This window comes from Callorhinchus milii, unplaced genomic scaffold, assembly GCF_018977255.1.
Source record: "Callorhinchus milii isolate IMCB2004 unplaced genomic scaffold, IMCB_Cmil_1.0 Scaffold6, whole genome shotgun sequence".
Classification (NCBI taxonomy): Eukaryota; Metazoa; Chordata; class Chondrichthyes; order Chimaeriformes; family Callorhinchidae; genus Callorhinchus; species Callorhinchus milii.
Genome location: NW_024704747.1, coordinates 24302294 through 24316646, shown reverse-complemented (window position 1 = coordinate 24316646; position 14353 = coordinate 24302294). Strand labels below are relative to the sequence as shown.

The following is a 14353-nucleotide window of genomic DNA, read 5'->3' as shown; positions in this document are numbered from 1 at the left end:
AATGGAACCTGGGCTGATAAATAGCTTATGTTAATGAGATCAAGAGCTTTACTTGAAGTATTATTGATTTAGTCCAGTAAAGAAGAAAATATGTATCGATCGTGTTCATACGGAGAGAGGGCAGCTTGAACGCGATGTGTCTATCTGTAAACATGATCTTTCTGATATTGCAGGGGTGAAACTTCTAAGAAGCCAAAATGAAACATCATTTCCTGAGGAAGAAGAGGGAGCGAACGAAAGAGAAGACTGGTCACCTTAAAGGGTCTCGGGATCAGCTGAAAGGAGGGTTGAGTGAATCTGAACTGAAAAACCTTTCAGTACTTAAGATCTGATGAATGTTTTCCCACCTTTCAGTTTATCACTTGAGTGGTGCTGAGTCCTTACAAATCTACTTTCAGTACTAAGAATCATGTTAAGCTTCAGTCCAGGAAGCATTTCTTTAAAGTCTCAAAGAATCTGAGGGATACACACGTAATATGATGGTGTAGAACCAAAGACCAAACCTCTGTCTCACAAGTAATGTTCACTTTGTAGTATCTTTGCCAATTAGAAATATTATTAGTATTGTAAAATGATTCTTCTTTATTATTCAACAATTGTACTTAAACCAGTCTTTGTGTGATGTGAATCTTTAACCAACTGTAAATAAAAGTTAATCCAAAAGCTATAAATACAGTGAAATAAAAGACCTTGTGTTTGTCTGGCATCTGTCTGGAGATGTGTTTGCATTCTTGCAGATGCAAATTACATACGAGTTTTGACTAAGTTACTAGTTTATTTCACTGAAGTATCATATGCAAATACATTGAGCCAGGTATATAGCATTTATATTGAGAAAGATAGTGGTTATGCTTAAAAAACACAAACTTTTTTTTCCCCTTTAAAGTTTTACTTTTTTGCCCTAACTATCAGCACACCACTTGAAAATAATAGTTGAGCTCACAAGTGAGTGAGTTGCAGACCAAGACTTGTTTAACCAGTGACGACGTGAATTCACAATTAAGATTTTATTGATAGAATTTTAATTATAATTCTGAATTATCGCTGTTTCTGCAAAATTATTTTATGAACAAACACTGACTGTTTTAAAACTGTGTGCATTCAAACAGTGAGGGTTTATTTAAATGGCTACAGCTGTGTAAAATAGATCCGTTTCACATTTAGCTGCCCTCCCTACTCTAATTTCTGACTGCATGGTTAGAATCATGCCCGGGAGGGTCTCTGCTCTGTACCAGCATTTCTTAAAGTAATAATAATCCTTGATTCAACACAGCACTTTATCAACTTAAATTGAGACAATTTTACTTGTGAAGTGTAGTGACTGTGCATTTGTAAGCAAATACGACTCGCTGTTTACCGCCAAAATAGCCAGTAAAAAGTATGAAATTAATTGCATTCAATTTTGACTTGAGTTGCACATTTTCACACCTGACTTGTGAATTCCCTAAATAATCTTGATCAAAACCAGAGGAATTTTGAGTGTATGTGCAATTATATTATTTTGATTTAGAATCCTGAAGACCAGACTGCAGAATGATCGGTCTGTGAATTGTTTGTGTATCTAATTGGTAAGAATGAAGTTCATAGCAGCGGCAGGATGATCGCGGAAAAGGTTTTCTATTTTGTTGAGCGTTCTCCAGAGAAACATTTATGACATATTAGAAAAACAAGTGAACTACAATTCCTTTGATCTCACGTAATCACTATCCCTTTGATGTCTACTTGTATTATATTTGTCTACAGAAAAGAAGACAGACACCCTTTATGATCATGAAAGCATATTACACGTAAAACCCCAAACACGTGGAGTAAAAATGGCCAAATTTGTTAGTTTCTTCACATATCACAGAGATTCTGAGGACCTGTGTTCCTTACACAATTCTCTTCACTAGATTTCAGCAATGAAATCTCACATGAGTTTCGCATGTCGTACAAAACAAATTCATGTATTTAATGATCATCCTTGCATTTGATATAGCACCTTATCACGTCTTTTAGACGTTTCAAAGCGCTTCACAGAATATACTGTAAAGTGAGCGAAACGCGGCAGCCAATCGCGCACAGCAGTGTCCCACAAACAGTCGTGGATTGAGTAACAATTTATTATTAATAATAATAATAATCCTTGCATTTGATATAGCGCTTTTCATGTCGGGAGGACGTCCCAAAGCACTTCACAGAATATACTGTAAAGTGAATTGACTGTATATTTGTGAGCGAACGCGGCAGCCAATTGCGCACAGCAATGTCCCACAATCAGTCGTGGATTGAAAATGACCAATTTATTATTGTTTTTGGTTTTGGAGGGATTATTATTAGGCTCTGTGTGGAGTAAGGAAACTTGCCCAAGGTTTCGCCCTCTGCCTGGAATTGAACTCAGGTCTCTGGCTTGCAAAGCGAGTGCTCTAACCACTGAGCTACAGGACTCCACAAAAATTATTATTTTTTATTTATTTTATTTGGGGCATTGTTGGCCAGGAGACACTTTTATTTTCGAATAATGCCCTTTTGAATTAAAGGGTTGGAGGGCAAGGGGATGGGATGTAACTCTAAGGAAGTGAATAAGAATGAAATATTTATGAATCACAAGTATAATATGCAGCTGAAACTCAGAACTTTACTACAGTGACATCAATAAAGGAAGAAAACAACTCACACACACACACACACACCCACACACAAGCAATTGGCGTCCCAGATTTTACAATAATATTTCAAGTCCTGTAACCAGAAACAAAATGTTACTTAAATGAAGCTACATTTACTCTGTGTTATTGGAGACGTTTCAAACAAATACTTTCTCACTGTGCAAACCAATAATAATGGTAAGAATTATCATTTTATTTCAATTTTTCCATTGGACGCATCATTCGTTTCCATAAAGGAGTATTTTCATTCAGTTTGCATACAAATAATGAATAGTACAAAATATCTGAGATTTCCATTTATTTCTTCAGTTATAATTATGTATATTCTATACAGTGACTGCAGCCCAGGAAACAAAACACGAAGCCTGCAGAGAATATCGAACCAACAGAAGAGAACGTTGATCACAAAGTCCAGGTGCAAAAGCAATTTTACTTCATCCTTTCATTGCATTTCTCTTTTACAATATTTTACATGCTTAAAGCTCACTCACAAACTAACCAATGCTACACAGTATAGTTCCACTTTATTGATGACTGAAACACATTTGCTAAACAGAACATAAATCTAGGCATCATAATTTCTCACAAACCTACTCCCAGGAATTTAAAACAATTTTACCTGCTGTTATTATGGCTTCAAAAACCACTCCAACTCAGCTAAAGTGTTGTCTTGGCATCTAACCAAAGAGAATTTAAATGCTTTGATTTGAAATATATAAAGTCCCTATGGTCAAATTCTGATACTCTAATGTGAAGAGATAAAGCAATTTGGTGCACTTGGAAATGATGTCAGTATTCAAACAAAAACACTAAATATATACAAAAAAAATTCAAATGACATAGAATGAATCATTCTTTCGAATGGAGCTGAATAGTTTCCTCAACAACTAAAATCTTTCACTTCACTTTCACAAAGATAGTGGTAGGTTTTCACTTTGGAAAGTGTTTGGTTTGTAGTTGGTGCTTAAATGACTCCGTTTGCATTTACTGGAACTGGATAACAAAATACAGAATGAGTTATCCGCAATTGAAAAAAAGTACTGCATATGTGAAACGTAAAGAGGGCTTTGTTCTGTGCTGCTTTTTAATGTGATTCCGTTTGCTTTTCATTATCGTCGCACCTTAAACTAATCAAAGACATATTCATTTCCATTTTAGAATCTGGTGTTTCTTTGGGTATCAGATGCAAAAATCAACATGTTTATATTGTATTAAAGATAAAACCATCTTCAGTACAGTATCAAAGAAAATCCATCACAAGGACAGAATCACGAGAGCAACACATTGTTTTAAAGATTCACATAGTGTGATATAGGATCATGATTAAGGTCAGTTTATTGAAAATTGTATTCTGTATAAAGCAACCATCACTCCTTGAAGCTACACATATATCACCAATAGAAATGTTACTGTTATTAGGAAAATGTTTATCCCACATTGTGACCTTTTTTGTAAATCTACGTTATATCGATTTGCTTTGAAAGCAAATATTTATAGTATTTCTCAATAAGTTAGAATAAAATCCTTGTGTAAGTGCAAATGTTTAATGCATTTACAAAGCTATCTTAAATATTACTACATCCTTTGAAGTCTACAATTGAACAATTTTTAGTTTATCAAGAATATTGTGGATGAAGAATAACTTATGGTTTCATACGTTTTACTTGTACAACCTTCATAATATTAGATAGTACAGCTAAACATATTTTTGTGGATGCAATTTGAAACTTACGTTCATTGCTCCAAGGGTGAACTAACTTTAAATATGCTTCCTTTACATGAAATATCATTCTGTAATTTTAATGCAAAAATGATCTATCGTGCATGCTATTATGTCACAAAGTGGCTCTTTCAGTGTTATAGTATTCCTACTGAATTAGCACAATGTCTGTCTGCAATGATCAGCTATTATTATTATTATTATTATTATTATTATCATACACAGGACACAATCCATGTTTGGAAAGGATAGAATAATAAACTTGCCCAACATTCCAGCACATATACCAATAATAAATTGTGTCAACAATATGAATTTGCTTCATCTGACTTTTATTAATCATTTTATTGTCTGACCCAGTGTGGATCATTGTGTTTAACATCAAAAACGTAGTGTATTTACAAATCTATGAAATGCGTAAACTTAATTTACCATGTGCTTTAAGTGAGTCCAGGGCAGATCATTCCAGGTACCGATGAGATAAGGTGTGGGTTTTTGTGGTATTAACAGTACAGCAATGTTGGTCTTAGAAGTTAGAAGCCAGCCTGCAGATGCATAGGGTGGAGATCAATGCAGTGTATCATTTTAACACAGCCCAGAAATAAGTAACATAGGTAAAAAAAAAGTAGCCTTGATATCACATTGTACTGAATGTGGGATCCATTATATAACATACATAAACCTTGTGTACACAGTCATATTATGTGCAAACCATGTGCAAAAAACTTAATTAAAGGTGTCCTAAATGATGGAATTGACAATCAGCGAAAAGGATCGTTAGTTATTTACACGATAATGCAATCCTTGTCCTAGATTGTTAATGACAGAATAAAGGTAACCTGTAATTCTCTCTTTACACAAGGTGCAAAATACACCAGTGGTTACACACGGCACATTAACCTGGTAGATCAGGAATTACTTTTTTTTATCATTCAGCTTTCACCCCAAAAAATCGAGGTATTTACAGACATAATAGATAAAAACTGACTTCAAAGTTCCCTGTACATTTACCAGCAATACAGTGTAAGCAACAGTCAAAAGAACTGTCAATATAAGGTAATAGAAACTGCTATAAATTGATCATTTCACTAAACGATGAACCAAGTCACTCGAACCACCTGTTCAGCTGCTTGGTTTTTGAGAAGACCAGTGTCATCACATTAAATTCAAGTTAAATGAAGCAAAATGCCGGCAGCATTAGAGGGTGCTCGGTGAAGATGCAGTCAGCTCTTTCCTAATAAGTCGAGCACCATGCCATTGTCTGGTACTGTAAAGAAATAAACAGGCACACTTCTTATAACTTGCGCGCAAAATAAATGTCTATTTTGAAAGATTATTAATCTGCAAAACAAAAAGCTCTCTCAGAAATCAGCCTGAATGTATATTTCAGTGACAAATGAAGAGGTCCTTTTGACCTCCATTCCTTTTCTCAAGCTCTGAATACTGCAGTCCAAGCGGTTGCAATACTATGGATATGCCAAATCCTCTTACAGTTCTGACACACTGAGGTCCGTCAGTTCACTGAGAGAAGGTGTTAAGCAGAGAGGGGGGAGAGGAGAGGAGTTGGATTGTTGAAGCCTGATTGGCAGGTGGGATACCTGATCTCCTGAGGTTATGATGTCGCGGAGAATATTAGCCCCAGGCAGGATGTAGGGAGACGAAGGGAGAGACAAATTTCAGAAGGTGAGGGACAGGGAGACCTGAGGAAGGTGGATATAAGTGTGGGTGTAAAGAGCAGGGAAAGGAAGTGTGATGGTCAGAGGAAGAGAATGAGAGGCGTGAGAGTGACTGGGTCAATAATGGGCAAAGGATTTTAGGTGGGCTAAACTGAACCCAACAAGGCTGACGTTGCAATACTGGAATGGGTGTCAATAGGGAAAGACAGTGAGGACTGTAGGGTATGTGTCAGGAGGAAATGACCAAATGGGCAAAGGAAGAGGATGTCAGCAAGAAAGACTGGGGAAAGATGGCAGTGACACCATTATTATTCTGCCCCAATCTCTGTCTCTGCCACCTTATGCAATGCAGCAATCTGACGTGTAATTAAATGCATTATAAGACTTGTTGCATGCTAACTGAATTGGGTATGTTGCATCCTGAGCTTTTTGGCCAAATTTACAAGAGAAAATGAATGCAGCTCTCTGATCATTACCTTGATTTCCATTCAGGACAGAATTCTTGAAAGTTTTACTAAACTAGTTGTGTACAATCGCATTCCTTTGTTCAAGTACATCTTCGCTATTATACATTGAATCTTCTGAATCCTTATAATGCTCAGCTTCTCCTGGAAGTAACAACAACAGTTAACAGTGCAGGACACACACAAAATTTGATACCAAAATTGGCTACAAATAGTCACACTCTTGCGTAAAATAAAAAATACGTCCTCTAATATTAATGTGGATTTTTTCCCCACCCCTAGAGTTGCGCATTTGTTCCTTGTCCCATGGGAGCAACAACAGCAAAGCCTTTTCTAAGTGTTTCTTATCTAAACCTGGTCTTATTTGGAGCTGAGGTACAGATCAGCCATGATCTAATAGAATGGCAGAACAGGCTCAAGGGGCTGAATGTCCTACTCCTGTTCTTATGTTATAATAATAATAATCCTTGCATTTGATATAGTGCTTTTCACATCTTCTAGATGTCTCAAAGTGCTTCACAGAGTTCCTATGATCATGAATGTCAACAACTGAAGCACAGTTGGAATCAACCCTCTGTGCTTGAAAAGGTCTCTTTCGAAAATTGGTGACGCAGAATGATTGTTGGTTTACAGACTGGCGTTCAGAGCAAGGATACAGGTTAATGGAGACTAAAATGGGGAAAAGTACTTTGCTCCCATCAAACCAATCTGAACTGTCCAGGCTACAAACATAATTTGTTCTCAGAATCCTACGAGAAGTGATTCAATGACAGGTAAAATGTCACTTGAGGAGACGCAAATAGAAGTAGTCTCAGCCCCACTCTCAAGCTATTACAGGCTACATAAATAGCAAAGCACTCAACAACTAGTGGAGCTTCCATACTTCTTATGTCCAAATCTCTCTGCTCCTGGGAGAAATTGCCCATGAATCAACCCAGACATTTGCAGCACACAGGAGCATGTGATAAAGATTTTCCTCAAGAATACATTGAATTTATTAATAGTATCATCCAGGCCATCCAAGATATCCTCCCAATAGGACAGAGACATTACAGTCTTATCCAACAAAAACAGTGATATGCCAATCATTCCGCTCCTTAAGGAATCTCTGCATCCAAGCAGGCCTAAAAACATTCCTCCCACCTTCCTATCGGTTCAAACTATTTACTGATTTTACCACATGAATAATAAACACTTACAAAAAAAGGAAATGGCTAGTTTTGCTTCCAAAATACCAACTTTCTTTCCTGTGGGTCTCAATCTGTAAGAACCCAGCTGTCGTCTTAAGATTTCCTAGTTGGTCTGCAGTCTGAAAAAAAAGTTCCCCAAATTCCTCTTTTGAGGGTCAGAATCCATTCGAGAGCTCAATGACTTTAGCAGCACGTAGCAACACAGTAATGAGTAATGCAGCAAATAATACAGAGGTATTATTTAGTTCTTACGTCCAAATCTCTAGCAATAGATTTAAAAATGCAATGAAAGTATTCGACGAATGGAGTTAACAATATCTTTAGTAAATGGCGAAATATGAGTAAAAAACACTACATCGGTTACTACATCCTAACCAGATATAATGACTGAACCAAATAAACAGTTGCAAAGTGAAGTCGCATTTTCTACTAGAATATCACTGTCTCCTGTCTAAGTGCCAGTGTTAACTCAGAGTAATGATGCATGAAATGGGGACAGCAAGAATGAATTATATAGAGAGAATAATAAAACAAGCCCCAATGTATCTTATGCTTAGCCAACCAATAGAATCATTGTGGTATGTTATGCACGCAATATGGGCTTTTTTTTGTTTCAAAAAGAATACTTAATAACAGAGGTCTTCCTCCCACTGTCAGTGTTCATTTTGTCTATCCCTTTTTCACACGAAACTTTGAACTTCTTGAAAGGCTGTGATTCAAAGTTGGTTATTCTTTTGAAGTTGGCAGCCAGACACCAGGGAAACAGAATGCTTCCAACTGCTTAAGATTGTTTCTGGTTAGAGCCGGGAATAAGTTCTAACAATTATTTTCATGTTTCTTGATACCTCAATATCTTAGCTTCCTCCTCACACACACACACACCAAAATAGACCTGTGGCCTTAAATTCCACCTGGTCTGAGCTTTGTGAGAGTGTTTTATCTTAAAACTTAATATTGCACAGAAATAATTCTAGAAATCTTAATCTAGAAAATGATTTTGCAAAATGTTTTAGAAGAACTGGTTTTAAAGTAAGCCTGAATTTAAGGATTTTCCACAATTCTGCACAATCTTAAATTCAATGAATTTAGGAGAAAAAAGATTGTAGATACTGTAGGTTTTCTGAAAAATTTTTTGTTAAGAATCCTGCCAGGTTGACAGCTTGATTGACACCTGCCAAGTGGTTAGTCCTACTTAAAGATGCTCGATTTAGTTTCACAATGGTAATGTGACAATGCACAGTTCTGCAATAACAAGTAGATGGCACGTTTCAAACACCAACACATTGACATTAAAATACTGTTTAAATTTTTCATGACCTGGAGCCCAGGATATTTATTTCTCAATGCCAGGAAGTGCAAGATTATTTCTCCAGTTTCACCCCAAACCACTATAATTATTGTTTTTCCAACAAATTTAATTGATGCAAATAGTTTCATCTTTTATTTACATAGTTCAGCGGAGATTGAGTTTAATTCCCCACTTCTTTAAGGAACCTGGTCCTTGAGTATATATAGAATAACTGCAGACAATAAAATAATCACTTAGATCACAGACAGGACAGAGGTGGTAAATTAGATGAAAGATTCAATTGAGCCTTTTTCACATGGGAGACCGGAATTCCTGTCTGACTGGAAGTATTTTTTCAGTCCTTCGACTTTGTCATCGGTATTAATTTTAAATAAATAAATAAATAAAATAAATTTCAGAAACGATCAGAGTGCATCAAAATCTGAATCTGACTGGAAGGAACATGGTGCTAAAATTACTTTGCACCGGATCAAAGTATTTATTATTTTATGCTTTAACAGTCGGTGGCTTGTGGAAATGCTGCTGCCTGAATACTGTGAAAATAAAAGAAGGCAACATTTTGCTGCAAGAGAAGATGCCACTTCCTAGAGATCATTAGTTCAATATTTTCAGATCTATTAATTAAACCAAAAACTAAGAAGCAGAAAGAAACTTGGAAACTTTTCCCTCCCTACCCCTAAATTTTGCTATGTAATTCCCAACAGAGAGAGCCTTATCACGTCGTCGAGATATCTCAAAGCGCTTCACAAGATATACTGTGAAGTGGATTGACTGCGTATTTTGTGAGCCAATGTCAGAGCCAGTTTCTGCGCAAAGCAATGTCCCACAAAGAGCCATGGAGTAAGTGACCAATTTTATATCAGGGATTGTTGGCCAGCATCCCGGGAGAAAATCCCTTCTTTTTCGAATAGTGTCATTAACGCCAATTTGAACGGGCAGACAGCATCTCCAACAATGCAACCCCCCACCTGGGACTGCACTGGAGTGTCATCTTAGACTATATGATTCCATATCCTGACTTGTACTGTACTCAGCGCAACATTTAAAAAGGACATCACTTATTGCAAATTTTGCACTCCTGATAAAGTGTCTCGGAAGTATGGTATAGAACATTCTAGCAACTGCAGGCGAGGCATGGCAGAAAAACACATTGGGACCTCACCTGATTGCCATGAAATGGTAGGACGTGGGTTTCTGACGCATTCTCTGCACTTAGTTCCAAATCAACCCCAAACTCTACAGTAAAGTGGCCTATAAAATATTTATGAATCTGTAACTGTGCAGTACTTACATTGTAATGGGCACCATGTGAATGACAAGTGTACTGGTGCTGACTTTAACCTTAGACATTTCCACATACGCCCAGGCCACCCAAAATATTTTGAAATAAAGCCAGAAAGCCAAAAAACACATGCAGTTTTACTCCGTCTCCCTAACTTTCTCTTTGTGCAATGGTTCAGGACTTTGTTATTTTAAGATCTGTTCCATTTATTCGTACTGTGGTCCTTAGCTCAACATCCAGCCACTGTAAAGCTAACCATCTTGATGAGGTATTCCCAGAATGAATCTGTGCAATGCTTCTGGTCAAATCAAGTAAATAATAAATGTTCGCTGTATCATAGCAGATCAGAGGAGCCAGTATTGGAAACCAATATCGGAACAGATTGGCCACCCTGCCATTTTAGCACAAGGTCAGCATTTTGTAATGTACAATAATAGCCTAGTGTAAGCAAAGTTGTAGGGCCTGGGGAGAGGGGTGATCTATGACAGAAGAAAACATGAGAAAACGCCTGTCTATCCTCATTAGAGACGGTGTAATAACCAAAACCGACCAAAACACCACTCGTGATTTTTTTAAAATTTCACAAGCAAGTGAACCCATTGTTCGGGAATTCTGATGTGTGTACCGAGGATGGGAAAATAAAGAGGAATTGACTTGAGAAGAAATAATTATAGTACTCATATTCTCTCTTTATGTGTATCCTTTCACTTGTTAGGCCCTAAGAGCAGGTTCCGATTTGCAATCCAATGCTATTTTTTTGAACCCTTACACAATATACAAAATTAAGATTCTTTCTCACATTTCGGTCCCCCAATGAATTACTTCTGGCTGCCAGAATCATAACCAATAGCAAACAACACAAATCATATTGTGTGCCTCTCCCTGCCTTCTGTATCTTATTCAACTATATGTGAGCATCTGGGAATAGTTGCCTACTGTATGCATGGTTGATTGCTATTTAATTGTTCTTTCCTCTGATGCTAGTAGTATGGAAATTAGAGGTTAAAGGAATAATTGCCAGGTTCTTTAAGCAAACGGGTGCTAGATGTTTATAGAATAAATTCAGACGACAAAATAATGACTTGAATCACAGACTGGATAGAGGGGGGTAAATTAGATGCAGTCTAAATACAGACAGAAACACTGGAAACTCAGCGGACGAAAGAAAGATTAACCAACAGTGTAATTATTATCTGTCTGGCAAGCATTCTTAATGTGTCCTTCACTACTTTACATGTCTTGCCTGGCATAATGTAAGACAATCAGAAGACATGGATGGCTGCCTTTGAAAAGCACTGATATCTGTTCCTCTCTAAATCACAGTTCAGGTATTTTTCCTAAGCCACGGCAATCTAGCTAGAGAATGTGAGTTACCATTCCACGGTGGTGCATGTTGAATCAGTCTGTCAGTCAGGGTGGAATCATTTTCACATATAGGTGAAATGCAGCTGATTGAATGCAGGGTTTTCTGCAGAGCTGGAGGATTGACAGGTGGCGGGCACACTGAATACTGCTTGTCAAATGCTTCTAGTGGATAGGAGGAAGTGTGTTTCTCCGAGAAATCATCATCGTGCCCCTTATTCTTGTCACCATCTGCTTTCACCAGGTTCTCCTGTCTCTCCTCATATTTGTCTTCATTGTTTGTGCTAGCAATCTGCTGTTCAGCTTTCTCTTTCAGCAATGCATCCTTCCGTGCTGTTTCTTCTGCACCTCGCGCAGATTTGTTTTCAAAGGGAAAATAAGATCAATTAATTCAACTATTACTATTCACTATTTATTCTCTCAAAACAAATGTATAATATATATTATATTACACACACACGCACACACATATGTTTGTGGTTAACTGATCATGTTACAAGTTTACGCTTTAACTATCATTAATAGTTTTCTCAGACCTTCATCTAGTTATAGAATAATCTTACTTGCGTCATTACATCACAGAAGTTTACCATTCGGGCACTATTACAAGAGAAGTAGGAAATAAGTAGTCGCTGGAGAATTATTCACAGTCTGGTGGCTTTACATAAACAGGGCCAAGGAAATTAAATTCCAACTAGTACATTAGTATTTTATGTAGCATTACATTTAAGACCACAGAATTAATACTTTGACAGTAAGCCCAGTAGTATTGAGAACTTCTGCCCACCAGAGTCTGAGCCAGTTCTTACTGGAACCACTTTAACTTTATAAAGGTTGAGAAACAAGTCTGTGAAACACTTAAGGCAGTCTGATTAAGGTGGTCTGTGGGAGTTTTTGAATGGACTTTTGAATGCTGTACGATTTATGTGTTTTTTATTTAATGAATGTACTTGAACATAAACGCAAAAGCCAGAACGTAACAGCAACCACAATGTAATTGCAGATTATTTTGGGGGTGCACTATGGACTAACATCTCCCAACACATCTGCGGGGCATATTTGTGAGAAGAGCGAGCTGATATTTAAAAGAAAACTTAATATATAAGAACAAGCCAATATTCTAAAAACTTAATATAGATGCGGCAATTTGTAACAGGAATACTTAAAGAGGAAACTGAGTGAGGAACTCCCTACGGTAACCATCAATATAGTAATATTAATACTAATAATAATCCTTGCATTTGATACAACGCCTTATCACGACGTTTCAAAGAGCTTCACAGAATATACTGTAAAGTGAATTGACTGTATATTTTGTGGGTGAAACGTGGCAGCCAATTGACCTGCGGGAGAATTAGAGCAATTAAATGGGTTGACATACATCCTATGTCTCTACTCATCCGGATAGAAATCTTTAGAAATGGTTAGAGTCAAACATGAAATTATTAGCAATTATTATAAAATAACCCTTGCACACCTTCAATCGCCAGCTCTTTCCACTTCCCTTTGTTTTGCTGTATAACTTCCATCCAGTTCAACTTAAAGCTTTTTAGGTCGACGGTAGCTACAGAATATTCCGTGGAAGAGCTTCCATCTGATGGCACACTCCTCACACTGTGACGGCGTGATGATTCTGTAGCACCTCCCACTCCGATGCTGTTAAGACTAATGACACAAATAACACCCAGAGAATAACAACAACAACAACAGCTTGCATTTATATAACGCCCTTCACGTGGGGTAGAATCCCGGAGTGCTTCACTGTGGCAGTAATAATAGAATAATAGTTTGATATAGCGCCTTACCACATCATCGAGACGTCTCGAAGCGCTTCATAGGATTCAAAGTGCAAAGTGTAGTGACTGTACTTAGGGGCGAATGCGGCTGCCAATGTGCACACACCAATGTTCCACAAACAACCATGAAGCATGCAAACAATTTTATTTGTGAGGGATTGTTGGCCAGGACACTGGGAGAAATTCCCTTCTGTTTTCAAATTGCTGCCATGGGATCTTTAACGTCTGCCTGAACAGACAGATAAGCATGGCGGCTCATTCGAAGGATGGTAACTCTGACAACTCAGGGATTTCCCAGCACTGTATTGGATGGAGTGTCAGCCCTGGACTATGAACTCAAAGCCCTGACGTGGCCTTGCTTGAACCCTCAAGCTTCAGACTCAAAGGTGTGAGCCAGACTGACACATACGACACATCCCTTTCAATTACAGAAGCTATAATTGGTGGCTTATCCCTCAATGACACAGAAACCTTTAAACCTCACTTAAATATTTAACAAACATTACTCACTCCTGTCTACAGTGAGTCAGGCAAGGAGAGTCCCCATTTATCAATGTTCTTTCAGTCAAAAATGTAATTTAGTTAAAGATTTCAATGCAAAAAAAAATTGAAAATTATTTTCCCTTATTCTTCTTCATTTCAGGCCATTTGCTTATTGCTTTGTTCATCCTTTTATTTTCTTTGTCGTTAATCTAGAGGGAGATGACTGAAGGCCCAATCAAAACATGTTTAGGAAGGGCTTTGAAGGCAGACACGGAGGGTGTAAGACAGTAAATAAAACATAGGCGTTTTAAATTACTTTTGTTGATATAATGACTGATGAAGAAATGTTAAAGTTAATAAGTAACTTGCAAAACTGAAACGAGGTGATTACATGAGCACACCACTAGGTGGTAATATATCATA

The 14353-nt window shown here is 37.3% G+C and overlaps 2 protein-coding genes across 5 annotated transcripts in view; one reads left to right on the top strand and one right to left on the bottom strand.

Moving 5' to 3' along the window:
* ppp1r1c (protein phosphatase 1, regulatory (inhibitor) subunit 1C) overlaps nucleotides 1-686 on the top strand; it is a 37932-nt gene extending 37246 nt beyond the window's left edge. For 3 of the 4 annotated variants that reach the window (XM_007890104.2, XM_007890106.2, XM_007890105.2), the window contains one exon: nucleotides 174-686. In XM_007890104.2, the coding sequence (XP_007888295.1) occupies nucleotides 174-259 (86 nt within the window). In that variant the 3' untranslated portion in view covers nucleotides 260-686. The remainder of the gene's footprint in view (nucleotides 1-173) is intronic. The other variant, XR_487608.2, reaches the window with a different exon arrangement.
* Nucleotides 687-5174: 4488 nt separating this feature from the next.
* pde1a (phosphodiesterase 1A, calmodulin-dependent) overlaps nucleotides 5175-14353 on the bottom strand; it is a 115441-nt gene continuing 106262 nt past the window's right edge. Inside the window, exons 16-19 of the mRNA XM_007890107.2 lie at nucleotides 13129-13316; nucleotides 11664-11993; nucleotides 6521-6652; nucleotides 5175-5635 (exon numbers count right to left, since the gene is read on the bottom strand). Coding sequence (XP_007888298.2) covers nucleotides 6564-6652; nucleotides 11664-11993; nucleotides 13129-13316 — 607 coding nt within the window. The 3' untranslated portion in view covers nucleotides 5175-5635; nucleotides 6521-6563. The remainder of the gene's footprint in view (nucleotides 5636-6520; nucleotides 6653-11663; nucleotides 11994-13128; nucleotides 13317-14353) is intronic.